This window comes from Aptenodytes forsteri, unplaced genomic scaffold (genome assembly GCF_000699145.1).
Source record: "Aptenodytes forsteri isolate BGI_AS27 unplaced genomic scaffold, ASM69914v1 Scaffold12, whole genome shotgun sequence".
NCBI classification, from domain to species: domain Eukaryota; kingdom Metazoa; phylum Chordata; class Aves; order Sphenisciformes; family Spheniscidae; genus Aptenodytes; species Aptenodytes forsteri.
Genome location: NW_008794161.1, coordinates 154,634 through 181,907, shown reverse-complemented (window position 1 = coordinate 181,907; position 27,274 = coordinate 154,634). Strand labels below are relative to the sequence as shown.

Sequence of the window (27,274 nt, the reverse complement as noted above, 5' to 3'; positions counted from 1 at the left end):
TTAGTGGGCATGGTGGTGTTGGGTTGATGGTTGGACTCGATGATCTTAGAGGTCTTTTCCAACCTTAATGATTCTATGATTCTATTCTATGCTATTACATCACCTTAACTGTACAGCTAGGAAGAAAGATGTTCCTTTTGCCACAGTACAGTATGGACTCTCTCTTCCTGCATTGCAATAATAACTCTTTGGCAAAAAAGCATTCTTGGAATGAAACAGAAATGGTTATATAAAAGCAAGGTATGTACCTGTGCCTATATGAGTACCACTGTTTGATGTGGTATACTGCAGAAGAATTTCTGGTGTTAAGGTACTAAATTCTATGTCAGATTTCGCAAGCTTAATATTTAAACAGCAATGTGTGTCCAAGTCTTCTGGTCAGTATTAGTCAAGACATTTACAAATATGTAAACTAATAGCTGTAGACAAGGCTGTCCTATTTAATTATATTTGTATATGAGATGACTTAATATTTAAAGGATTTAATATCTTGCCCATTCACACCTGCATATTAAGCAAACCAAAAGTAGTTTTGGTTAATATGTAGTGACTCTAATCAAAGATCTGTGTTTAAATTTAAGCTTTCAATTCTCCAGGCCCAGAGATGCATCTGAAGCTGGCTATCCAGTGTTGCTGAGAAAAAGAAATGCTTGAAAACCAGGAGTTATAAAAAGGAATTCTGAGGAAACTTTAATGCTAGCAGTGTTAGCAGGAGTCAAGATAAAATAGAAATAGGAAAGATAGTTCATGCACTGCAGTTCTTTAGGAAACACATTAGTGACCAGCAAATTATTTTTGCTCTATAGATGATCTTTTCAATGCTTTTTGAAGTTAGTTGATTTAGCACTGAGGCAGGGTTCTTACTCAAATAACAAAACTTTAAATTATTACCTATTCTGAGAGAGACTGCATTGCAAAGCTAGACACAATGCCAAACACCAAACCATTCAGTCTGATGAACAATAAGTTTGGATTAATTGATCTTTGGGACCTATCCAGAAAAGGATTTGAGTGTCTGGCTGGAGCTTTTCACACTATGCTCAATGGGTGTTTACAGTTCTGCTCTGTAATGAGAAAGCAGGAAAGTGGCGGAAGTGTTCTTCTGTCCCTCTAGCTCCTACAACCATGTGTATTTAAAAAGATAAAGACAACAGCTTAAAATTCTAATCTGTTCAGCTCAACTATGAGTTGAGCTATTGACCTCAGCAAAACATTCTCAGACTTCCTTGTTGTTTCAGTGGAAGTGGTTCAGTAGGACATAACCTGACCCAAAGCCAAGCTAATGCTTTTTCAACCCTTGTGTCCAAGACAACAGCAATCTCTTATCTTGAAGGCTTTTCTGCCTGCTTGATTATTTCCTTTTTTTTTTTTTTTTTTTGGTAGGGATTGCACTCCTACCACTATATCTTGTGCGTTTTACTTACATCATAATAACATTTATGTCTAATATGACAGACTGATTTTTGGGTCTTTGTTATGATTTTTGTCATGTAATCACCTATTTGATAAGCCTCTGTTTTGAAAGAGAACTAGTAAGTAAAGAAGCTGCTCTTATCCTTAATGTTACACTGTTTTCTATTGCAACTTTCTCTCCACGTTATTCTCGGGAGCCTATTTTAATTCTTGCAGAGCCTGTAAAGGCAGAGTGCTGAATGTGTGTATGTAGCGCTAAGGAAAGAAACTTGAAAGAAAGACAGGCCAAAAGATGGGGTAATGTAGGAAAACGGGGCATGCAACTTATTGTTTTGTCTTTGTGCTGTCAGTGCTGGATGGAGAGTCGTTGCAGCGCTGCTTCTTTAACAAGCTTCGGGATGTTTGCTTTGAGTGGCAGAAGCAGTTGCCACCACTGAGACCACTGAAGCGGTTCCTGCTCGTTTCCATCCACGCCATCCGTAACACTCGACGGAAAATGGAGGACCGCCACGTTCTGCTCCCAGAGTTCAATCAGCTGTTTGGTTTATCAGTAAGTCTGGACAAAATTGGGGAGACCAGTTTGTTAGCTTTTCAACAATCCTGTAAACACAATGACCTAGTGATGGATGATCTGTGAAATGGTAAGAATTTGTTGCCACATTTATCATGTCTGTGCTGGAGCAAGGACTTACTGACTCAGGTTCCTAGGGGCTAACTACTGCCCTGATAAAGAAGGATCTTGTGACCTTGGGTTTCATGTCATAAGTGATATAGAGAGATGGGAAGTTCAGTTAGTGTTATGTTGCTGGAGTTATAATGTTCTTGTGACTGAAGTAACTGATATATTAAGAAAAGAAGGGGGGAGAACAGCAATTGTACAAGTACAAGTGCCAATTAATGAAGCTGCAGTGGGACTACATAACCAGCTGTCTGCTGTTTCAATTCCAGATTATTTTCAAGGATATTAAATGACTAACAGCAAACAAAGAAAAGTAATTCCCCTGCAAAGTACCCATTTTATCCATTTTGCATGTGGGTAAACTGACTTAAATTGCCCTTACCTGTGCAATGTTGTATGGAAGAAAGATAAAAAATCTTTGCTTGCTGGTACCAGTCTATGAGCTATTTTGTTTTTGAACATGAATATGTCTTCCTCTCTCTCCCTCTGGGCAAAAGGATGACATTGATCGCGCTTACTTTGCGATATTTGACGGCCATGGTGGAGTGGATGCTGCCAATTACTCAGCAACCCATTTACATGTAAATGTCGGACTACACGAAGAGATTGTTAAGAATCCAGCTAAGGCCTTGAAATGCTCTTTCCAGAAGACAGATGAAATGTTTCTTTTCAAAGCCAAAAGAGAGGTGAGTGGGTAGAGATTAATTCCATTGTATTTAAATAACACTGAGAACTGTTGGACAACATGGTATTATCCAGAAAATTATGGCAGTACAGTTTCTTTGAATCACTGACTTCTTTATGAAGTTATGCTACATGTAAAAGTTTTCTTTGATCAAATTACTTTTTTTTTTTAGGAGAAAAAAAATGACAGTGCTTGCAAGTTCAAGATGTGTGATTGAAAAGAAGTGTTAAGTGGTTTAAATGATCCTGACATACCAATTATTTGAGAGAACACTCTGCTGCCTCTTTGCCTAAATTAGGCAGCCTCTAGATGTTCTGTTGTCCTACCTCTTACCTGGAAAAGAGGTTTCTCTCTTTGTGATAATACGGTCACTATCTTCCTCTTTCTTGTCCCACCATTAATTTCACAGGTGGTTGTAAGATGAAAAAAGTATTCTATGATTTAAATCAGACTCTTCAGTTCATTAAGCTTATTGATTAACTTTGAATCAAGTTGGTATGATGAACATTCTTTCTTCAAATCTACATAATGGGAGGATGTTTTATTATACAGTTTAATGAGAACTCTTTTATTATAGCAGTAACTGAATATGGAAGTATTCATTGTTAATATCTTAATTTCTGTCAATGAGGTACAAAAGAGGGACCAGCATCTTCATGCGGTCTGACTCTCACTAATCTTTACAGGGAATCTAGGACAGTTAGGTTCCTTCCTTTGTTAAATACCCAAGGATTAAGGGGATGTATGTGGAGCAAGGTGTCTGTAGTTGCTAGTGGTAGAGTGGAGAATGTGAAAGGGATTGGGGAGACCTGTGTTTATTTGTGAAATGTTCACACTACTGAAATTCAGATCCTCTTTCTTTTCTGTGTGTCTCTGTGTTTTGAACAATAGAGGTCTTAGTCTCTTAGGTCAGTTTTGGAATTAATAGCAGAGAAGAAAGAACATAACAGAGGCAGTATTAGCCATCTGCACGTTAGAATATGTAAATCGTTTATTTCAAGTCTGTCTAATATTTTGTACCTTTTTTCAGGTACCTGAATTATGATTGGCCGGTCTACTCTGCTGCATTTAAGTGTGATTAAACCTAGGTTTACAGTATTGCCATGTAACCTAGTAGGGCTTGTTGAATATTCATCTGACATACCCGTTTTCTTCCGCAGAAGCTGCGGAGTGGTACAACAGGTGTATCTGCGTTGATTGTAGGGAACAATCTACACATAGCATGGCTAGGGGACTCGCAGGTAATGCTTGTGCAGCAAGGAAAAGCTGTGACATTAATGGAACCTCACAAACCAGAAAGAGAAGTAAGTCTGACTTGTTTTTTTCTCTCGTGTGTGTTGTCAGAATCTCTCATGAAACCTTTTGGAATCAAGCCTTCTTAAGTGTTCGGTGCTTTACTTAATTACATATATTGTATGGTAGGATTCAGAGAATTGACAATTTCTTTTTTTCCATCCACTCCTGTGTCTTGAAAAGGTGATCCCTACAACTATGCCCCCTTGAAAGTACTGATGGTACTGGTAGTCCTGACTGCAGTTCCTGCTCAGACTGTCTTTTCAAAATTTGTAGTAATTAAAGACTTTCACAGGATTTTTTTTGTGTGTGTGAATTTAAAACTGCCTGTTATAAATTAATTAATTTGAGATTAATAGCTACTTAAAATGTTAGCATAATGCAAGTCTTTCATAATATGCTATACTGTCATTCAAAAGCTAATGATAATCTACTAGCCTAACTGGCTTAAAGTGTATTGCATTTTCTATATATTTTAAATAGCCAGATATTTTATTACGTGAAATTTGATGGGGATCTCATGACTTTAGATAGCATTGCATGACCCTTTGCCTTCATAGCATGAATATTTGTAATAACTGAGTAGTTAAAGAAGTAGGAATGCAAATGCTATTGTTACATAGTCTAGTTATCTTGTATTTTATTCCAAGTATTTATATATTTATCCAGTTGCTGTATGGGATGGGAAGAAGTGGCAGGAAAGGGTACCCATCCATATGGGAAAGAAAATGATGATACAAAAACTTAAGAACTCTGCTTTTTTGTGGACAAGCCATGGTATGGTTGGGAAGTAGGTGGGTTGTTTCCAGTAATCTTAAGTGCATGTTTCCGAGCTAGATTCCGATATGTGTGTTTGCTATATTCATAGTATAAATACAGAAGCTGAAGCAGCTCTTGGTTTTGGGTTTTGTCTTTTTTTTCCTCTTTGATTGGGTAACAACAAGGTCAGTAAGCCATGGATAGGCTTTCAGTATAAAAATTGTATTCTACTGTTTTTCAGGATGAGAGAGCACGTATTGAGGCTCTGGGTGGTTGTGTAACCTATATGGACTGCTGGCGGGTTAATGGTACCTTGGCTGTTTCCAGAGCAATTGGTAAGATAAACCATCAGAATTATTATAGTTCAGATTAAATTTGATTAAAACACACCACCTGAGGCTGTATGTTCACTGTAAATGACACTTTGCTCAGCATCAACCAAATAGTAAACTACTCTTACTGTCTTTGCCTTAAGGCTAGCTTACAGCTATATAACTTACATAGCTTGCAGCTATATAATCTTTTTGGTTTTACCATAAGCATAGAATGTTGTTTTATTTTACATACTAGCCATGACAGTCCTAATTCTTTTATACTTCTAAGTCTTTTGCTTCTTGTACATGTCTTTGATACTGTGGTGTTCTACAGTAGCTTAACAAATGTAGAGTATTTAATTTGTAAAAGTGGAGGAAATAATAAATGTTCATCTAGCCTTCTTTATGTGTCTGAATGTCTGCTTTGGGGTTTTTTTTGTCCACTTTAATACTAATATATCTTTCTCCTGACTGCAGTTCTTAAGTCAGATTGCTGCATCCTCCTTCAAATCACACATATCCAGCGATTTAGGGCATTTTAATTGTAGTATTCCAGAATCTTATTAAATGAGCTTGCTTTGCTACTCGCCAATTAGGGCAAAAAGAGAAAAGACCCTGGGCAAGTACAGTAGATAACTGTAATGTATGAGTGGAAGCAAATTAGTACAAATTTGTATAATACTATTTGGATCAATAGCAACCCATGTTTAATAAGTATGTCCATATGAAACTGATGAACTAAACACAGTGAGACGATTCTTATGGCATTGTGCTATATATCTGGATAGCTAAGAAAAATCTTATTTTCATAGCATTCTGAAGGCTGTACAAGAGACACCTGCAAAATGAAGGCCTGACTATCTCCTTGCACAAATATATTTCAGAGAGAAAAAACTTTGAAAGAATTTCTTTAGTTTCCCTGCAAAATTAGGAAAGAATGAATTAGAGTAACTCCTCAGAAACCCACTGAATTTAGGTAGCTTCCAAGCATTCTTAAAGAAACAAAGGCCTTCCATGCTTATTCCATAGATTTTCACTACTCTTGTCCTGCATCAGGTACCTCTGGAATATGATCTGGCTGTCCTTGAGGACAGTAAAAGCAATTGGTGGGTGAAGAAGTAACTGTTTACATTTGAAGTAATAAAGCCTTTATTTTGATTCTTTGTCTTAGGTGACATATGTCAGAAACCCTACATCTCTGGTGATGCAGATGGAGATTCATTTGAGCTGACTGGTTCTGAAGATTACTTGCTTCTAGCCTGTGATGGATTCTTTGACGCTATCAAGCCGTATGAGGTTGTAGACTTGGTCCTAGATCATTTAATGCAAACCAAAGGAGTGGGTCTCAAAGCAGCAGAAAGACTGGTGGCTGCTGCAAAGGAAAATGGATCCAGTGATAACATCACTGTTGTAGTGGTGTTCTTGAGGGATCCTCAGGACATCTTGGCGGACTGTCTCAGAGACCCTAAGAGCCTTGGGACTGGTGATGATGCTCGGAGCTTACCCTTTAATTTCCTCAGCTGTGAGGCAGCAGCCACACAGTGACAAAATCTGCTTAATCCAGAATGTTCAAAAAAGTTCATGTAAGGAACTGCTTTCCACTGAAGAAGCCTCTAATACAGTAGGCAAAATGTGTCAGGAGAAAAATGACAAATGGACAAACAGTTAATAGAAAGGCAAAGCTCCTTTTGCTGAGTTCCCATTTGTCTTTTCCTTCCTTCCTCTTCCCTTCAAAAAACACTGAGCAGATGTGGAAATTATACAGCTATTTCATCTCTGGGAGCAGACTTCTAAAGCGTGTCCCAGGGCTGCTGGTCATATCCCTCTGCCCTGGAAGTGGTAAGAAACCATAATATGTATAAGCTAATGGGTGAGAATACCCGTTTGTGAATTCTGAGTGAAAATTTAAATTGGCACTTAAAAAGAGTGCTGTATGTTGTATTTAATTGTGATGTTACTTTGGAGATTGGGAGGAGAGAAGCTGTCACCATCACAGAAAAGCTTGTTACTGTGTGTGGTCTGTAGGAACAGGCTTGGTGTGTGAGAGCCTGGGTGACACCATTATACTGTGTAAGTTGCTTTTGTTTCCTACCAAAGATGATATTACAAGAATGACGTGGCCTCTTATTCAGAGACATTTAATTTTGTCTGTATGGAGAGGAGAAAATGAAACTGAATGTTCCAGAAAAAGAGCAAGAAAGCTAACTAGCAATATCCCAGGCAAAATGATACAAAATCAGCTGCTTTCTGGGATGCTCTGGTTTATAAACTGGAATCCAGTATTTAACTGCACTGGATTATTTCTCCCTAACAAACATGCTTTATTGGCTGTTTGGCAACTTGAAAAGAAAGGAGCCTTATTGTTGTATTTGAGAGAGATCTTTACAGTATGTATGCTCTAGCAGTTAAATATGCTCTGTTTCTGCCATTTTTTTGTGTACTATAACAAATGAGAATTTTATTTTTATTCTAAGTTTTTATTTGTTTATTTACTGAACTTTACAGTTGGAGGAATTTTTTGCAGTGTTACTTTATTTTGTTGTGGTTTTTATTTAAATTAGAATTTTAAAGTGGCTGTGTCTTTATTATCTGGTTTTAAAAACTGACTACCCTCAAGTGCCTTAAATATTTCACCCAAGGATTGCTGGCTTCCTGTCATATTCTGGTGAGCCAGTTCACAGTGTTTTTAAAATGTGACTTTTTTATTTCATTAATACTAATGTTTAATGCACTAAAATGTTTCATTTTTGTGAATGATTTTACTGGGAACTAGTTTTCAAGAAAACAACTCTTTCATTGTTGCCAAATCTTGTGGCTTGTAGTAAAAGCTTCACAATACTTACTGTGACTTACCCCCTGCCCCATGCAAAAAGCTCTAGTTAGTTAATCATAAAGTAACAATCTCAGTCATCATGACTTTCATTTAAAAACAAGTACACTTCTGACCTTCACAAGAAAATCTAATAACACAAACTAGAAACAGTTTAGTAACGGTTTTTGATTAATAGATGGTTAATTTGGCCATGCTTCAGGAACTTTTTGGGTCTAAATAACTTTCTAAGGAGATGTGAAGCTAAGGTGAGGATGAAAGAATCTTAATGAATGTGTATGTTGTGCAACTGCTATATCCATTACATGCTAGAGCCTCTGGTTGTGTTTTGTCTTGCCTTGCTGGCCTGGCTAAGATCTGAAGGCTCAATGGTAAATGTGTTAGTAATTTCTGTATCTAAACAAGAAGTGCTTTACATCTGGCAGCAAGATTGTATGTCTAATTTAGAAGCACACGGCATTGCAATATGTCAGTCCTGTTGATTAAAATGTGTTGAACTTTAATGTTGCTTAGGGAGGAAATTTAGATAGAAGAGTTGAGATGGCTGAAAGGAAGAACAGAGCAGCACTGTTTATGTCTATAGTGTCTCTGAATCGTTAGCTAGTGTGGAGCAATGCAGTTACCCAAGTGACTTGAGTTTTTTGCTGGATTACTATGGACGATCGTACAGTTTAACATAGAAACTCCTCAGTGAGCTACCATCTCATTACATAGCAATTCGGACAGTGACTTCCTTGTTTTGCTATGCAACAACAGGAGCTTTTCCTCTGAGAACATTTCAAGCACTTTTCCATCCTACATTTTGCTGTCCTAAAATATGTGGGCAAGGCTTTCTGTGATGGCAGCCTGGTAGAGTAGGTGTTAATTTTTGTAGTGAACCTCTTCAATTAAGGAAGCCTTTAGAGTTGCATAGTAATCCCTTTGGATTTACCATCTCCTATCTCTTTGATTTCTAACCCAGATATTCAGTGTCATGCTAAATTCTGATGACCACTAGTGCCTCTTGGTGTCTTGGAAATAGTTCTCATTATTAATATAGTAAGAATCATACAGTTTTGTTTGATTTCACTGCTATCTGAGGTTTATCAGGAGAGGGGGAAGCTATTGTATTCATGAAGGGAGGTGTGAAATGTTGGTAAGGTCATAGTGTGGGTTTAGTTTCTGAAATTTGCCAAATTTGCTGAAACATGGAGGGAACTGAACAAGCCAAATTCTTTGTAATGATCCTTTTATTTCAACCTTTTTGGGGCAGATTTGCATTACAGAGGAAACAAAGTCTTAAGTCTTTCAGTGGATACTTACAGCTATGTGAGAATATCCTTTTTCATTTCAAAACTGATAGATTTCTTTTTTTAAATGGTAGCTGAGTGAAATGGGCCTTTAGAAAGCTGTCTGTGGTAATTAAAAAATCTAATTCTCAAGCTGTGCTCTAGGGATGAAATTCTGCATTCTGAGAAGCTGTTCCCTTATATAGGTGTTTTCATTCTGAATGACCTAGTGCCTCATTTCTTTGAGATGTAAGTGGATAGGAATAGTCTTTGGGAACTCATACAGATTTCAGTGGGGATAAAAAATATTTCTCTAATTTTCAGAGACTTCTTACTAGCTTTAAAAAGTCTGGTCAGGTCTATAGGAGTTGTAACTGGGTTAACTAGGTAAAAAATGGCAGTTTGTATTCTGTCAGTGGAATAAATAAGTCTTAATGTGTCATCTACAGTAAAATTCTGAATACTGTTTGGGGGGGCAAAATTGGTTTTGGTGATGTCTTACCTATTCTTGACAGCCTCATCAAAACCTGTGGAAACTTCTTTCTTTTTTTTTTTTTTTTAACATGAAAAACCAACATTTCAATTTGATGTTAAATCAGTAATGAAAGTATGACACAGGATGCAAGTATGGATTTTGGAAGTGCACTTTTAAAATTCTATCGAAAATGGTCATCAGGATGGTCTTATCCTTGGGATCACAAGGCAACCTCCAATTTTTGTTTCACTTGTGACTTTTATATCACTTTTAGAAGCCACCAGCTATAATGCATAATACTGTTACAAGAAGTGTCACTAGTATGGGTGGTGAGGAGAGAGGGGAAGGAGGTCTAGCAGAAAATATGGAGTTGAACTAAATAGTGCAAAATATGCAATGGTGCTATGTTTTGAATTTACAGTACTAATCTGCTACATCAGCTTTTCTTATCTTTCCTCTTAAAACTTCTTGGATTTCTGTTGGCTGTTCTGTTCTGTTTTCCATCTCTCCTTTGGTTAAAAATAATAGGTAATTTTGGTGAGTGAGTGCTCTCGCCTCTCTGGGCCTTCCCAGTGTCATCTACAATATACTAACACTTGTCCACCAATGTCAAATCGACTAATGACAAATTGACTAATTTGCCTGTTTTTGTTGTCTTTCTGATGAGCCTGCAACAAAAACAATTCTTGAGTCTAGCCAAAATCTTTGAAGCTGTAGAAGTTAGCTGAAGGATTCAAGACAAATGGTAAATGAAAAATGAAAGTATTTCCATATTTTATTAGACTCCAAATGAATGCTGCTGCATTTTAGCACCCAGCATCAGAAAAATTGCTCCTTAAAGGAGCCTGCATTTTTAAAACAGAGCACGCGTAAATTGTTGTATTGTGCTTGATTGAAAACTAGCTTTAGTCATTCTGCTCAGTGGGTATCCAACATCTCTTTTGCTTATGGGTAATTCATACTTCTACCTTTCTTTCCCTTCCGTTCCCTACCCCACCCTCTCCTACAAAGAAACATACCTAAGACAATGAAGTCTTCCAGGTCTGACATAGACAAGATTACAATTTTACAAATTACATTTGTTGGGGGGTTGGTTTGGGGTTGTTTTTGAGAATACAGAGGATAGAAATGCAGGAAAATTTTTAGAACAGAGGGAGATTAAGTAAAATCCACCCTCTGAGTGATGGAGGAGTGAAAGAGAGAGACAGGAATGCATTTAAGTATTATTAATGCCTATTTTAAAAAGGAAGTGGGCTGGAAAATAGAGCTACAAATGTCAGTTCTTTAGAGTGAAATACCAGTGCTTGAAAGAATTAGAAACGCACCCATTAAAAAGGCAAAAATCAGATGTGGTAACTCTGTCTTCAAATAGCCAAGGAAGGAATCACAGTAAAAGCATCCGAGGTGACTTACTGTGACCCCTCAACACTGTCTTGGAAGCTAATGCTACTAAATGGATTTTTCTAAACATCCGTATGTGTAAGGTAATGCTAAGAGGGAGCATTCAGTATATGCAGTTACTGGTCACCGTGCAACTGCTGCCATGAGTAAATGCCATGAAGTGTGTTAATGAATCGATACGGCTGGTGAGCTCTCGTAAGACGAGTAATTGGGCATGGAGTGGTTACAGCGGAGTTGGCAGTTGAATAGTGTTAATCACAGTGATGATTTTAATAGTATTTAATAGACACTTATCTGAATTCAAAGTCAGATGAGATACTGCTCTTTTTAAAAGCATTTCCAGTGCTATTAGCTTTCTGTCATGAAAAGCCACTAACATTTCCATTTTTTTGTTGGATGTTGGGAAAAGTGCTTCTCTTGCTTTCTGAATTCTGGAGATAAGTTGGCTGTCTGCACTGGAAAACCCATTTTCAGTTGATAGCTTAAAGCAGCTGTTTGGAGTTGAAACTTCCCTCCTAGGCAATCCTTTAAAAACTAACAAAAAGGTGCTTCCAAAACAAGTGGCTGAGGAACACAGGTATTTCTAAATGGCATTGCGCAAAAGGTAACCAGCAAATACCCTCATCTGTAAAGGGCATAGACAGTTAGTTGAGCTGCTTAAAGTCTAAATTAAGATTGCAGCTCCGCTCTTTGTGTAAGTGAGACTCTGTTGCTTAAATTACTCGTATTCTTTTGGATGCAGGTACTTGATGCACAGCACCAGACATGGTCTATTTCTATTCTTATAGTACTGAAGTATCAAGCAAATGCTTTGGGGAGAAGGTGGGGGGATATTAGCCACAACAGAGCAGATTGCAGATGATTCATATATAATTTAGCTCTAGTTAAGCCTGAATTAAATTTCCCTGCTTAGTTCTATTACTGTCCCTTTTACAATTGGACCTGTGCCATCAGACAAAATCCTACTAGGAAGTAATGGTCCATTCCCCCTTTCTGAGGAGCAAACAACTCCTGATGGACAAAATGTCATTCAGGAAGGGTTGGAGAGGGAGAAAGATGAGCTTTCAAATGAGTGCAAAACTTCCCAATCTATGCTAAGTTATGTATTCGCTCTAAACACATGTTTATAGCAGGTCTGATTGCATTTGAATAGTTGTGCCGGAAGGCAATGTGTTTTCTGCCAAGCTAGTCATAACCTTTAAAACTGACAGCACCAAAACCAAGAGGCTAGTCCTCCCTGCTTTCTTAAATCAAGCCACTAAAACAACTGGCCCTATTGAGTATTTGTTTTGCAGCATTGACAGCTCCAAGAGCTAAACCAGCCACTTTCTGCATGTGTTTTGGTTGTTTTTAATATATTTATTGGATTTTACCTTACATAAAGTTATTTCTATTGATATCAATCATGTCAGCTGAAAAGTAATCAAATGGAGACATGAGGGAGTGACTGGACCTGAACACCTATCTGTCACAGACGCTTGTTAAAATACTACCTTAAAATGAACTGGTAGGCTCTTGTGATAACCTTATCTCTGAATAGAAGAGGAAACCAAAATCTTACAGAGAATCACTTAAACCTTTATTTTGGTGTGACCCATCAGAGCCTGAACACTCACAAGCCTTCCCCACAAGCTGTTCAATGTTGCTAGTTTAATGTGTTTTCTAAGCTGTGCATGCTGCTGCTGGTGCACACAAAAATAAACAAAAGACAGCTGTGTTGGCAGCATAGAAATTTTAGCAAGATGCAGCTTTTGTCAAACAGAAGAGGACAAAATCAATAGGAAATGTTTTCAAGCTTCTTGGAATGCAAACAATGGAATAAAAAAAAGGCAACCTAGTAGAGTTGGCAATGCACTGTCAGCTTAAAACCACTGTTTTAAGCAAATGAATTTGGCTGCTTTGTAATGTCTGCTTTATTTTGTTAACAAACTCATCTCAGTCAGGGTTTCATGTCTTGTTGTTGATACGTGCTTTTTAGTCTGAAGAGAGAAGATATATTTAACTTTCTAAGGAGCTGAATGTATCTGGGCTTTGTGACTAGTTAGATTATGATTATTGAATTTTCTCTCAACTATTAAGCCTGATTACTAATTTCCAGGAGATATTAATATAGCAAGTACTGAACTTATTAATCATTAAATGGTTCTGGATTTCCATGAACAAGGACTTCATCAGTCTTTCCTGATCTAGCAGATCACTTCTTGAAGTTTATTCTCATTTTTGTGGCAATACATTAGGGATGTGGAAGGTTTGTCGCTTTGGCAAATGGAGCTGGAAGGTATGACCATCACTCCCTGCAGGAAGTGTTTATCTTTTTATCTAAGGAATGATGGTTCCTTTTGGATGTCTAAGGATAAGGAGATAATAGCTAGGAAACTAGAGAGATCCTATGGGGACCTTCTCAGGGCAATTAAATACTATGACTTCTGCTTTTTCATGTTGCCCTTTCTAACTTCGTTAAAAAGCATTCTGCTTAATACTGGATGATTAATGCTGCTTTTTTTTTCCCCCCCTTTTTTTTTTTCTTTCAGTGTGTTTAATAATAGCAAGATGTTTGTTTTGTTGGGGGTTAAAACTTTATACTGGCAAAAAAAAGGCCAGTATAAAGCTTTAACTACTTTTAACTTCCTCTTCTGAAAGTCAGTCCTGCTCTGTCTCCTCCTTATTCTCTTCCCAATTTTCTTTTTCTTCTATCTTTTATATCCTTTTACATGGTCAGCCCCCCTCCCCAAAATGCTGCTTCTTCAACTGTAAACTCCATTGGCTGTTAAGTCAGTTTAGTTGCCACTTTATAATTTTAATTTCATCTGTGTTCATAGTGAATGTGGCCCAATCTTTGGAGGCCTGCAACACCAAGAGTGTAGAAAGTACCATGTCAGCTAGGAAGATAAGAGACTACGACAACTGTTGTGTCTTTGGCATTGACCAGTATTGGATGTGTAAGAAGAAAATCCTGTTATTTGCATGTTATTCCATAGGAATACTTAAGCTTATTTCAGGTAACAGTAGCTCTCATCCTGAATACAGGACTCCAGAAATACTCTTGTCTCTGTATTTCCTTGTTCCTGCAGATTGTTTGTGTTTTCAAACATTTGCACTGTTTAGAGTGGGGAAAAAAGCTTTCTAACTTTCTTCACCTCTTGAGTTCTCTGTCTTTCTTGCCCTAGTTGACCGAACAGACAGGTTGGTAACTGCAGCATACCACGTGGCTAATCAACCTCTCAGTCAGTGTAATTCTTCAGTGTCTGCTCTGTACGATAACTTCAATCCTGTGCTTATTTAGTGGTAAGTTAGACCTCTGTAACTACTCCGGCTGACTTAAAAATATGTGTTCTTATCAGTATTAAAATAGTACAAGAGCAGAACTGTTGCTTTAGGCACATTTCTTGCCACTGTGTTTGCTAATGAACCTTGAATGAAAGTAAGAGGGCCAGTGACTTTGAAATAGGAGATGTTAGCCAAGTGTTGTAGAATCGTAGTCCTTATTTATTTTGTATGCTAATCTGCACTTGTGACCCTGAGCAGAAAAGCTGCAGTACAGCAGGTTTTATAAGCTGTGGCTTAACCAGTTATCCAGTATCTTAAAAACTCTTATTTAAGCTGACTGGTTTTGTGCACAGGTCAGAAACCGGTTGTCATTGACCATTAAATGCTATGCATATTGTACATTCATTTACATAGATTGTTCTAATAGTGCTTGTGTGTATTATGCTACATTACCATATTTTATATATATATATGTATGTATTGCATGAGGTTTAATTGTTGGGGTTTTTTTGTATTGTCACTTTTGTATTCACACAGTGCCTCATGTATCTATTTGCATATTGCAAGAAGTTGTTTCAAAGCAGTGATTGGAAATAGGTGGGGGTAGGAACTCCCCACTGTAGGATCTGATGTTTCTGAAGTATTAATAAAGTATAGTGATTCGAAGCATTGTTTGTTTCTTTTCTTAAATGTATTTTTCATTCCAATACTTCAAGTAGCTGGATATGCAATGGTCATATTGCACATCTTTGAGCGGTCACCCTGTCACCAAATCTTGCCTTCTTCCATAGGGCCTTTCTGGGAAAAGAGATCAGTGGAAGCACTAGAAGGAAACAATCCTTGGGATCACAGAGTGTGCTTACTTGAAAAGATGATGTCACTAAAACCATCTTAGAAATGGACTGCGTACCTCTAATTCATTGATTTGATCTAAGTTTTCTTTCATTCTTTTTACCAGCTAACAACAGTAACAATGCAGGTTAAGTCTGGCATACTACCTAATGTCTCACGGTAATGGGCTAATGATCTGAAAGACCCTGTAGCAGCAGAGATCGTGACAATTTGTTGTTTACTTGCATACTTGTTAAAGAAGTGGTCTTTAACCGCTGAAGTGGAAGGATGGACAGTGAATTCTTGGAGTATGTTAGGGTTAATTTACTACAGAACAGAGAGGAAGTTTTGAGAAGGATGGTAACTTTCAAAATGTAAGTATGGCTTGGAAGCTAAGCTAAACTGTGTGATTGTTTCTGAAGTGCTGGTGTTCATATCCTCAAGAAAGGAAGATGTAAGGAGAGCAGGACAGAGATAACAGACTCGACAAAAAGCAAGCTTTAACAGTCTTGGGGATCTGAGAGATACAGTCTTTTAGGCAGTTTGTCTAAGCACTGTTGTATTTATCCTAGTGAAGAAGAAAAAGAAAAATCTAGTAAAAGCCCAGGATGCTGCATCAGAGGGAAGTCGATAAGGTATTTCTTGAAATAGAAAAATAAGGATAACCATAATCAATCATCAGGTAGATTCTGCTCAAGATGCTGTGGGCATACTTGAACCTACTTCAGATCAAACCTCAAATCTCTTGAAAATGTCTTCCATTTCATGGTTCTAAATGTTTTGTTGGTTTGGGTTGTTTTTTAACAGTAAGAATTCCAGGGGTGAAAATACACTTGTAATAATCTCTAGAAGAGTAGCAAATTCTCAGAAAAAAAGTGTAGGTTGGGGATTTGCTTGATCAGGTTTAGCAGCAGTTTCCTAGCCTGTGATTCACTTAGCTCACCAGGGAGCATATGCAACAGCTAACTGCTGCTGTTCTTTCATGATTATGTAAAGCAACTATGGGAATCCACCATCCAGGTAACTCCACAATCCAAAGGCAACTACAGCTACTTTTTGCTGATAACAACACAGAGCTGAACAAAATCATTCCAGTGTCTTGCAGGCATCTTTGGTACTTCCTAACAAAGGGTGCCGTCTTCCTATAGATCTGAGCCTATTCCAGCTACAGTTGAGAACAGGACTGTACATCACTATTGTTTCTCCTTGCTGGTGCCCAACGTTGGCTTTACTGTCTCCTTTTGATTAGTAGGAGGTGAAATTCAGACGTTGCTGATTCTTGTTGGCTGTGCTATCTTAATCATGAATGTTTTCTGAATGTTTTCTTTTCCATCTAGCAGATCTCCAATAGACCATATGTTCAACATGGGGCTCATAGCCTGTGGTATCAGTCATCTGCAATCTCTGTTGCTGGTGGGTTTGAGCAAGAAGCAATTAATAAGCCCAACAAATAATGGAAATGAATGTAAAACTTTGATTCAAAGCTACATGAAGCTAAACTTAGATGCCACTGACGGGGTTCATGACACAGAAGCATTATCCACCTCAACTGTTTGAGCAAGGAATAACAAATCTTCGTGTCCTGTTTAACCACTCCCATTTGATGTATGTTTCTTTGCAGACAATGTGCTGTAAAATCTGTAGCCACTCATTTCCTAGACTGTAGAAAGTAATGAAATAACAGTGGTGATGAGGCAGGTGTTTCTGTTTCAGCCTGAATTAGTGACTGTTACAACACAAATGAGGGCTATTTAATTCTTGTAGAGCTGCTCAGTTTACCTTGACTAGTATTTGCTGGTTTCGTCCAGGTTCTCTAGGAAACTTTACTGGGGGTTGCTATGCAGAAACTAATGCTACAGCTCTACCAGATCAATCTGGACATGCCTGTCCTTTACACTTAGGAAATCGAGTGAGCAGAAGTGCTTCTTCAGAGACTAGGAGAACTTTAAGAAATATGGGCTCTTCTCTAGTAATGCAGACTTCACATATCTCTGCTCTTTGGCGAGGGCCAGACAAAAATTTTTCTACATCTAGATCATTTGCTATTCAAGTAGCACTAATGTAGATTACAGGCTTTCATGTCACTGTCTAATTTTTTTTTTTTTTTTTAAGAAATCAAGCATAACCTTGAATATGTCATGCAGAAAGTTGCTTGTAAATTATGTGTAGAGACTGTAGTGGGTATTTACCTGTTTCACCAAACTGATAATGCAGTTTTGCTTATGTAACTGTGCAGAGTTCCTACAGTCAACATCCCTTATGTTAAAAAAATACTTGTTTTTTCAAAGTGTTAAGCTGTTATTGAACTTTTCTGTTTTGGATATCTAACAAAATCTGTTACCTGTTGCACTACAACTAATTCTTAATATCTTGTTAGATGCTTTTTCATACTTGCGTTTTGGTTTTGGGTTTTTTTACTGGAGTTAAAATGTTTTGAAGTTTGGGTTTGCCACATTCTCATCTTATGTTGAGCTGTTTGGAAAGAATCTTAAGTTCTCATTAGAATGAGAAAATACTTAAATGTTTAAATGGTACAGCTGTTATCTAGCCTCCAAATAGAAGTAGCTCTTGGAAGGAAATATTTTGACCATGCCTTGACAAACATAAACCTGCTCATTTTATACAGGAGTTCATTGTATGCTTGAGGCATAGAGTAAGGCAAAAGCAAGTCTTTTGCATAGCCTAAAAGAAAAAAATCTAGCTATGTTGTGGTGGGCCAGACTAGCTACAGTACTTCAGTCTGCCATTTGGTGATGTTCTATTTTCCCTGAAAAAGATTGCACAAGCAGTAGAAAAGAGACTTACTTCCCACATCATATTCTAGGCTGTAGAGTAAGCACTTCCAGGAAAGAGCCTGTGACCTCCTTCTACCCAGCCTGATTTTTCTGCATAGACCTTCGGCTTCTGAGCCCTTGCACACAACGGGAAACTGCTCCTATCTCAAGGTAAGGCAGGAGGGTCTTGGTATAGAAAAGGCAAATTGTTCTGCAGGTGTCTGAATACTTCTTCAGGGCTTTGTGTGTTACCCCTAGAGGGCTCCCTCTTTCCTTTGGCCAAAGCAAAACAAAAAGCAATAGGAAAAGATACGTGATGTTGCCCATTGCCACAAATTGTTCAAAAGAGCCCTCTGCATGCTGTGTCATTCCTGTAATATTTTCATCTTGCAGGTAGGCACTGGAAAGCTGAATGGGAAAAGTTTCTTTGCATGGTAATTCCTTCCTGCCTCCCTCCCTCCCTCCCTGTATCTTTTAAGAAGTTCTAGTGTTTCTGGCACTAATTCTGTGTTTTGCTTTTTACTGGTTAAAATTCAAGTACTTGGTTCAGGCTGAGGTACAGCTGTCCAATACCAGATCTCTGATAAAGGCCAACAGCAGTAATTCAGGGAGAGTGCAAAAAGCCTTTTAAATGAGAGGCAGGAAAGAAGTCATTCATGTAAAGAGTAGGACTAAAGTATAGGTTAGAATAATTTTTTTTTTTTTTTTGCACCTCTTAGTCGAGATTAAAAAAATCTGAAGCCTTGCTTCTCTTTATATAAGACATAAAAGGTATTTCTCTGTGTGTTTATCAGGCTATAAGAGATACCTCTCTTTTAGTCTACAGCCCAGTTCCTTTACGAAACCAAGTTCTGGTGTCAGTGTGGGGAAAGGAAAAAAATTTTAACAATGGACGAGAAGACACTTCAGGCTTTCTGTATAATTAATTATAGTAATTTAAAATCTTGTACAAAGTCTATGCTTGAAGAAGTTCTAAGTTATAATTAAGCCAAGCTGCTAACGATGGATCTAATTGTTGGGTTACAGACAGGCGCAGGTAACGCGAGTTGGGCCACTGACATCAGATATTTCACCCAATTGCTTTCTGTTGATGCAGCTAATTCCACCCAACTGTTCCAGCAGCTGGAATGACCGGCATGGGGTGAAGCGTGGATGCATGTCAAGAGTTTTCCCTGACAGACTTAACTGGCTAAATGTCATTGGGTTTTAAAGGTACCGTGTCCTTAGTGTTGGCTCTCAAAAGACTCCCTGGAGCACAGCTGCTTTAGCACTGCTCCTGTTGAACCCCTGCTATTGAGGGACACAAGATGGGAGAATGAATTAGATGCTGAGATGGCTCTGCCAATTCCCCCTTTCTATCGTATCAGTCAGCTGAAGTCTCATATCTTTCTGAAAAAACGAAACGTTGCAGTTGAGGCAAAGGTCAGATTCAACAGTGTAGGCAGGCTTTGTTGTTGCATTGGTGAGTCTGCTTTTAAAAACAAAAAGTAATCCTCTCTCTGTCCCACCCTTCAATGGATTTTCATCTCTTCAAAATGTTAGAAATACCAAATCATACATGGACGGACCTTCCTCTTACTACAGATCTAAAGCTGATTGCCTGTACTGGTGATTGATGAGGACACTAAAGTAAACATCAAACCCTAGACATTCAGTATTAAGGTTACATTTAAAGTCTAAGTACAGTGTGTTTGGAAGTTACTGGCTGAACCATTGAAACAATGTTCCTGCCATACAGTGCAGTGTATACTAACCAGAAGATTCTGAGGAAAGCATTTCAAATGCTTGGTTTTGGACTGACATTAAAACCTTTGAAAAATAGTTTAAGTTTTTTCCCCCATTATGTTCTTCCTCCTGGAAATGTTTGTAAGGCTATTTTTTTCCTTAATTTTAGCATCTCAAATTGTGTCTTGGTTTTGTCCACTTTCTAAGGTAAAGAAATTATGGATCTGTATTCTCAGTCTTAAGCCCCTTTGTAACTGGTGGCTTTTACTTTTTTGTTTATTTGATAATGCTAGCAAGAGATTGGAAAGTGGCTGGTTTCTGCAGAGTAAAAGAAACAGAGAGGGGTTCCAAGCAATTTAGTATTTTTTACTTTGAAGTAGTTTAAGAAAAGGTTAATGAATAAATCCTAATACAAATACTAATGAAAACTGTTCACTTCTTCCCCCTACTAATAATCACCTGTTGTAATGGGAAGATATGTTACAAAGGCCTGCCCCTACCATTAGAAAATTGTCTTCTAATATTTTCTTGTTAATGAAATTTTAAGTCAATGAGCTATTCCCAAATAGCAATTGGCTAAGCCAGGATGTGCATTAGCAGGCTAATGGCAGGCATCCTGCATTGCTGAAGGCTGTCTCTCTCACGGCAATCCTCTAGGAGTTGGCTGCATCACTTGGAGCACTTAATACTGGCTCTGCTAAAGCACTTCTTGTGCTCCCATTGCCTCCTTCGGGAGACTACGCCATTGACTAATAGATCTCGCTGTCAGGAAGTGTCTCCTGTTCTTCAGTCTTACTGATCTCAGTTCCAATATATATAACTGTAACTTCTTTGACTACTCTTTAATGAAAAATTAAAAAAGAAAGGCAGAAAGCCATCACACTTGTATAAAAAATTGAAACTAATCTGTTTTTCAGTCTTCGCTGTAAAACCTGTAGAACTCGGGTTTTTAGTTAAATGCTGCCTGCATACATTTTGGGCTGATGGCAGCAGGATCTGGAAGTTGGCTAGCATAAATCCACTCATAAATAAAACTACTGCGACTTTGAGTCTGTCAGTGACCAATGTGTGTGCCTGTGACATGTACAAAAGCTGGCAGCTAATGAAAGACGAGTTGAGCTGCTCGGGGAGCTGCTCAAGGGAAGTTTGTGAAGTTACACAATGCGCTAGTTGAGATGTTACGGGGAAGCCAAGGGCTGGGGGTGTGGCAGGGAGACCACCGGGGCGGTGTTTTGCAAGAAAAACGCTGTCAGTACAACAGCAGCCTGCAAAGCGCTCTGGCTTGGGCAGTGGGAGCTGCTTGCAGCCATCGCCAGCCGTGGAGAGAGGCTGGTGTGCAGGAAGTAGCCGGAGAGAGGTTTTCACAAGGACCTGTTGTTTGGTTGCTCAGATTATATCAGTGTTCAGGCTATTGAGAGGGATTTGGCCTTTGGGTTTTGCTTTCAGCTTTATTTATTTTTGCCTGTTCTCAATTCTCTTTGTGAATACCAATATTCTGAGTCACCCAGAACGATTTCTGCCTTCATTAAAGATTCCTTCCAGCTCCCCTTCAACTGCCTGTAGGCTGTTGCCTGCCCCTGCCTCCCCCTATGCACTTTGCTGCACGTATTTAGCTCTTGGTATTCCATCACTCCTCAACTCCTGCAGCTGTAGCAGTCGAATACCTTCAACCATATTAATCTATATTGTACCTTTGGTTCTTTGCACAACTTGCTTTCTTCACCTGACCTGTTCTGTACTGTCCCTGCTACTTCTGAAACATGTTTTCAAGCATTTAAGATACGGTATGAGGCCATAGTTTATCCTAGGCCTACAGCAGCTGTGCTTAGAGCTGATCGAGTGAAATGGTTAAACCAGGAAACTGGGCATCCAGACCCTTTAGTCTATTTCTGTTACACTGCGTCCTTCTGTGTCATCCTGGATAAATCCATTTACCTATTTGTGCCTTTGTTTCCTTGATATACATTGGTGTTTAAATTGTCTATGGTATCTACACCAAACAAACAGGACTACGTTTCTAAAAACCAAAATTAAAAGATGCGATATAAAAAAGAAGTAATTGTATAGTTCTTTAATGGGTATTCCTACATGAATTGCTGAGCTCTGTGGCACTCTAAAGCTTGTGTATAAGAAATTCTACAAATCAATAAGGAAAATAACCTGGAAAGGAGGATGGGTCTCTTATTACAGCACTAAGTGTCGATACTGTAGATGTCTTAAAGCTAGTTAATGACTGTCCCTAATGGTACTCAAACAATGTACATTAGCTTTTTTCCAAAGTCCAGATGAGCTGCTCAGAGCTCTCTTAATGATGCGAATTATTTAATGCTCATTTGTATGCAGTATGCTCCTGCTTTGAAAGTACTTCACAGAATTCAAGCCAAATTCAGCCTTGCAGCTCCACTGAAGTCAGTGCTTCTCTGTGCATTTGTTGGTCGCTTTTCATTTTGTTTCTGCTTGAAGAGTTAACTTCTTGTTGTGTTGATTTTATTTTTTTAAAGGTAATATCTGCAAAGGTTTTTAGTTGCCATTCTCTCCTCCCAGTGAAGTAGCTGTAAGTACAAATGCAGTTCTGTTGATTCTCACATCTCCCTCTTAATCCCTGTGAAAGGAGGACAGGCTAAGCAGAATATAATTTTTTTGTGTTCTTTTCTTTCCACTACTTTGCACCTCCTAAGCACAGTTTTGGTGATATCTGGCACTTCTCCTAAAAATCATCCTGCAAAGAATCTCTGCCGTCTGATGTATGCAAGTTACTGAGTTCCTCTCTGTGGCCCATTTCTGGATTAACACAACATGAACTGATGGAGGCCCAAGCTGTGTGCACTTCTGCAGGTTAGTTATGCTCAGTATAATGATGTCAGGATGCACTTTCTTATGGCTGAGAGCAATATGGCATGGGGGCCTGACCTGATATTTTGAATTCAAGTAGCTGCTGAAAGGTGGAACAGACATTCTTAGTTCAGGCATATACTACTTTTTTAGTGTTGGACTTCATAACCGCAGTATTCTTGTAATGTAATTTTTAACTCCATCCCAACTATGTTTTTAACACACACATTAAAAGAAAATAAAAAATCATCCGCTATCATATCATTCACTCCCCCTGGGTAGTGGGTAGGGGCGTGATTTTCAGCTTAGGGCATAGACTCACAACCATCTACTGCCTGCAGGGAGTAAGTGGGAGTAATGGAAAAGCATCCTTTCTAGATGTGCATGTCACTAGAATGGGAAGAGACGTTTCTTGTCAGCTGTTAGATGTTTGCTGGCAGCACAGGGATGAGTAGTGAGACGTTCATTTCCAAGCTCCACAGCAGATGAATCTAGATGCCCTGTTGCCCTATTTTATGTAATATTGTTATAGTATATGACTGCTTCCCGTCTCCCTTTCCTGCAGTACTGTCCTCTGGCTCCTGCCTATGTTCATCTTGATGTTCTCTACAGCATAGCTCCTTCCTCTCCCTCCCCCCAGCTCCTCCCTCCCCACTGCTTGCCAGTCCTTTGGGCCTGCATCTCTTCCCTCTCTCCTGCTGGGGATGGATGTAATCCCCGGAGGAATGTGGCCCACAGGCCTCTGCAGGACTTGGGCGTGTGACTCTGGAGAGCCTCTGATGGTGAATGCAAAGCAGGAAAAAGCAATCTCACGTCACCTGGCAGCACAGGGAGGGAAGAGCTGGGGGTTTGTGGGCTGTTCAGTGTGCCTGGCTGTCCAGCCAGCTTATGAGACGAAAAATAGAGGATAGACTTCTTGGCTGCATGTGCTATTTCCATATTCATTGTGTCTGGGTGATGTATTTCTCTGCCTGTGGTTTTAATAAATATCTTTCATAGCTACTTTCTGCTTCAGTCCCCCTTGGGATAGCTCTTTCCAACTCAGCCGCATCAGTGTGCTGAAGATGTTAAGTCCGAGCGTGTGGAACAAAGAGGAGAGAGAACTTCATGTAGAGCATCTAAGAAAGCTTTAACTTTAACCATATCTCTGTGAAGCTGCTGTATATTACACAAGCCTCACCTGCAGTTTAAGTTGCACAAAGCGCTCTCACTTAATCATACCAACCCTACTTCCCTTTCCCTTTCCTCTTTGTATTTATATGTCCACAGAGCACTCAAAAGTTTTGCAAGGAGAATCCCAAGCTACTGCTAGGACCCAGACTTGTGTTGGTTTTTAATAAGGCTTTGCATGTAGGATGTTGCTGTGTTTTAGAGAGTATCCTGGAAACTTCACCAGGGAAAAAAAAAAGATAAAGATCACAATTCTGTGTTTGGAAACTGAGTTTTGTCCTATGTAGTAAGTACCCGTCTTAACCCTGCTAGAGCAGAACAAACCCCCTTTTCTAGCAGAAACCAGAGTTGTTGTTAACTAATGTCTTGCTGAAAACTAAGTCTTTGCCATCTGTTCCGCCCCCTCACTACGAATGCCACTCTCATTATGTTGATTATGTAATTAAAAATGAAAATATATTTTGGTAGAGTGCTGCATAGGCATCTGTGCTGATTCTTCTCCTGTTCCTATTTACCGTCCCCTGCCCCCCATCCCATAAGAAAAGGAAAAGGCGACAATTGTTTGACTGCTCAGTAGCTTTATCCTGGAGCTGCGGTGCGGGCTGCCAAGCTGGTGCCATGTCGTGGGAGCAGCCACTTCAACCCTGCTGCGTTTGAGCCGCGAGTCCTTTGGAAACCCTGGCTATTAGGTTCATGAGAAATCCGTGGCAGGAAGCTGCCCCTTAAACTGAAGTTGCTTTAAGTTCTTGTGGGGGGTTAACTTGAATCCAGAAGAAGAAAAGTGAAAAGAAAGAGGCCTGGTTACTTCATAAGTGATAGCATGACCTCCGAGATCAGCCAGGCTGCTCCTGTTACAAACATGGCCTCTGTCTATCTAAGGGTGGAGGAAGAGAGAAAGAGGAGGGGTAGCTTTCCTGTAAGTGGGTTAGAGCAATTACTGAGGTCTTTTACAGCAAATGAAGCTGTCAGTGTGAGTCACATTCCCTTTTTTTTTTCCTCACTGCCAAGTTTTAGGCAGTAACCAGACAGAGGGAGGGGAAAAAAGGGAAAAGCAACAATGGAGAAAAGTTGAACTGAAACAACCCTTCATTCGGGGTATTGTTTGACATTTTAGTTCTGATTGTACGTAGAGATAAAGGGTCTATAAATATCCTGTCTGCTGAAATTCCTTATCACAACATCGCCTGTCAGCTGAACAAATAGGTTAGGTTCTCCAAATAATACATAATTACATATGTAAATACAAAATCACTGATTATATCCCTGCACCGCATGGAATGAAGGCCTGATCACTGGAAAGGACATTAACCTTTTCTGTTTTACTGAGAGGTGCCCCAGTCTCAGGAACGCAAATGGCACATACAGCTGTTACTGCTGAATCGGTGCGAGCTCCAAGACTGGGCTGAAATAAGCAAGGAGATATTTATCTGACTGACTAGACTAGATGAAAGCATCTTCTGACACTTTTTGAAAGTATCTTAGCATTTAGTTCTGTTTAACAAATGGCTGGAAGGTTTTCTGCTCTGCTTTAGAGCTTTTAATGAAGCATTGTGATTCCCATTGTGGTCAATTGTTTGACACTTTTATTATTACTGGTATGCATAGCGTTTTTTAATGTTTGACAGCTGGAGAAAGAAGTATTTTGTGCATTCAAACTTTTAGCACAAAGCTGCTGTCTTCCATTCTGCCTTTGTCTTTTATTCTTGCTGATGCAAATCAATGAAAGACAGAACTGATTAAATTACATTTGTTTACTTTTTCCTTGAAGATAATAAGACACAGCCTGCCTTTTATAAAAGACAGAGGATGTGAATGTTTGTACAGTATTTCTAGAAAGGTTTTTTTTTTCTTCCAATATAAAGGCATTTATTTGTTTCTTATATCTTGATTTAGCAGATAATGCGCACTTCCTAATGTATATGGATTAAGAATAGAGCAATGAACGACAGTTAGCAATGGATTCCATTTGGAAAGCTTCTATCTTGTTATTTTTATTAATTCAACAGTATAAATGATCAGACCACGTCACAAAACAAACACAGCAAGACGCTTCCATCCTTCACAGTAGGACTGCCTCTGATCATTACTATAGCTGTACAAAAAATTCCCCTCCAATGCAGGCTTTAGGTTTATACATACGCAGTTGTTATTGGGTCCTGGCTTCAGTACGATGGTACGATACTGGAAAGAAACAAGCACTGAGAGGCAGGGCTGCAGAAATAGGATACCCATGATTGTTTTGGTGAGTAATGCGCATGTCTTGTGGATTGTGTAATACTTTTTTTTTTTGAACACTTGTCCTGAGAAAGGAGGCCTGCGTTTGCCTGTCTTGCTTGTGCAGTGTGCTTGCAAGGAAAAAGATCCTGGATCAGGAGTGCCTTTCTAGAGGTCAACAGCTGCTTGTGAGATGGTAGGACAAGGTCACCAGGAGCATGGAGGATTACAGCAGAAAGATTTTGGGAGGGGTAAATGGCAGAAACAGGAGAGGAAGAGGATGAGCAGAAAGGAGGTGGTAAGGAAGTAACTATAACACTGCCCTCATGATTGTTTTTTCCTGCATTTTTCCAGAAGAGAGAAAAGTGTGGGAAAGGATGGCAAAGGCAAAAGAAGTGTCTGAAGACTTCTCAGCAGTGTAGTCAAACCTCCCTGTTTCACAGACGAAACTAGACTTAGGGAGCAATATCACATGGCAGCTGAGCCAAATCTAATGGACTGCTGGTATCAAAAAGGACACTTCTGCTCCCAGCCCTGCTGCTTTCTTTGTACAGGTCAGGTGCTTGTCAGGCCCTTGGATGAGCTCATGCAGCTCAATAAACTGTAAGAAAGTGAATTCACCAAAAAATATACCAGCCCAGGAAAGGAGGAGAGTTGGACAATGTGAGAATGGAGACTAGAACTGCAATGAGTGGGAGAAGTACAGACGTCAGATTTTTGCTGCAGATTTGGGGTGTGCTGGGGGACGCCTCGCTGCTATTCTATGCCTAACCTCTCACTTCACCTCCTAGGTGATGCTTCCTTCAAAAGGCATGAGATAAACACAGCCTGATCAGGGAGGCCGACTGGATAGGTGAAGGGGGGCAATCCACACGGCAGAGAAGGGAATGAATGGGGACTGCAGGAGCCCAGGAGGATGTTGTCATGGGTAAGCGTAGTGGAAGAGGAACCAAGGAGGAAAGAGGACATGTTCAGAGTGACTACAGAAGGTTGCTGCAGCAAGCACCAGAAAAATGCTTGAATACAGAGCAATGATCCCATCTTCCTAATCTTAAAGGGTTTATTCTTGTGTATCCATGTAGCTGTCCCTGAAGGAGGCATCCTGCTATTGAAATTGAAAAAATGAAAAGCTGGACATGAGCCGACAATGTGTGCTCGCAGCCTAGGCGGCCAACCGTATCCTGGGCTGCATCACAAGCAGCGTGGCCAGCAGGTCGAGGGAGGTGATTCTCCCCCTCTACTCCGCTCTGGTGAGACCCCACCTGGAGCACTGCGTCCAGCTCTGGAGTCCTCAGCACAGGAAAGACACGGACCTGTTGGAGCGGGTCCAGAGGAGGGTCACGA

The 27,274-nt window shown here is 39.3% G+C and overlaps 2 protein-coding genes across 2 annotated transcripts in view; both read left to right on the top strand.

The window, feature by feature from the left end:
- PPM1F (protein phosphatase, Mg2+/Mn2+ dependent 1F) overlaps positions 1-15,048 on the top strand; it is an 18,858-nt gene extending 3,810 nt beyond the window's left edge. The window contains exons 2-6 of the mRNA XM_009280961.1: positions 1,764-1,963; positions 2,590-2,778; positions 3,938-4,081; positions 5,071-5,164; positions 6,315-15,048. Coding sequence (XP_009279236.1) covers positions 1,764-1,963; positions 2,590-2,778; positions 3,938-4,081; positions 5,071-5,164; positions 6,315-6,688 — 1,001 coding nt within the window. The 3' untranslated portion in view covers positions 6,689-15,048. The remainder of the gene's footprint in view (positions 1-1,763; positions 1,964-2,589; positions 2,779-3,937; positions 4,082-5,070; positions 5,165-6,314) is intronic.
- MAPK1 (mitogen-activated protein kinase 1) overlaps positions 13,383-27,274 on the top strand; it is a 60,975-nt gene continuing 47,083 nt past the window's right edge. Inside the window, 3 exon segments of the mRNA XM_009280792.2 lie at positions 13,383-13,395; positions 13,937-14,056; positions 14,285-14,300. Of these exon segments, the coding sequence (XP_009279067.2) occupies positions 13,383-13,395; positions 13,937-14,056; positions 14,285-14,300 (149 nt within the window).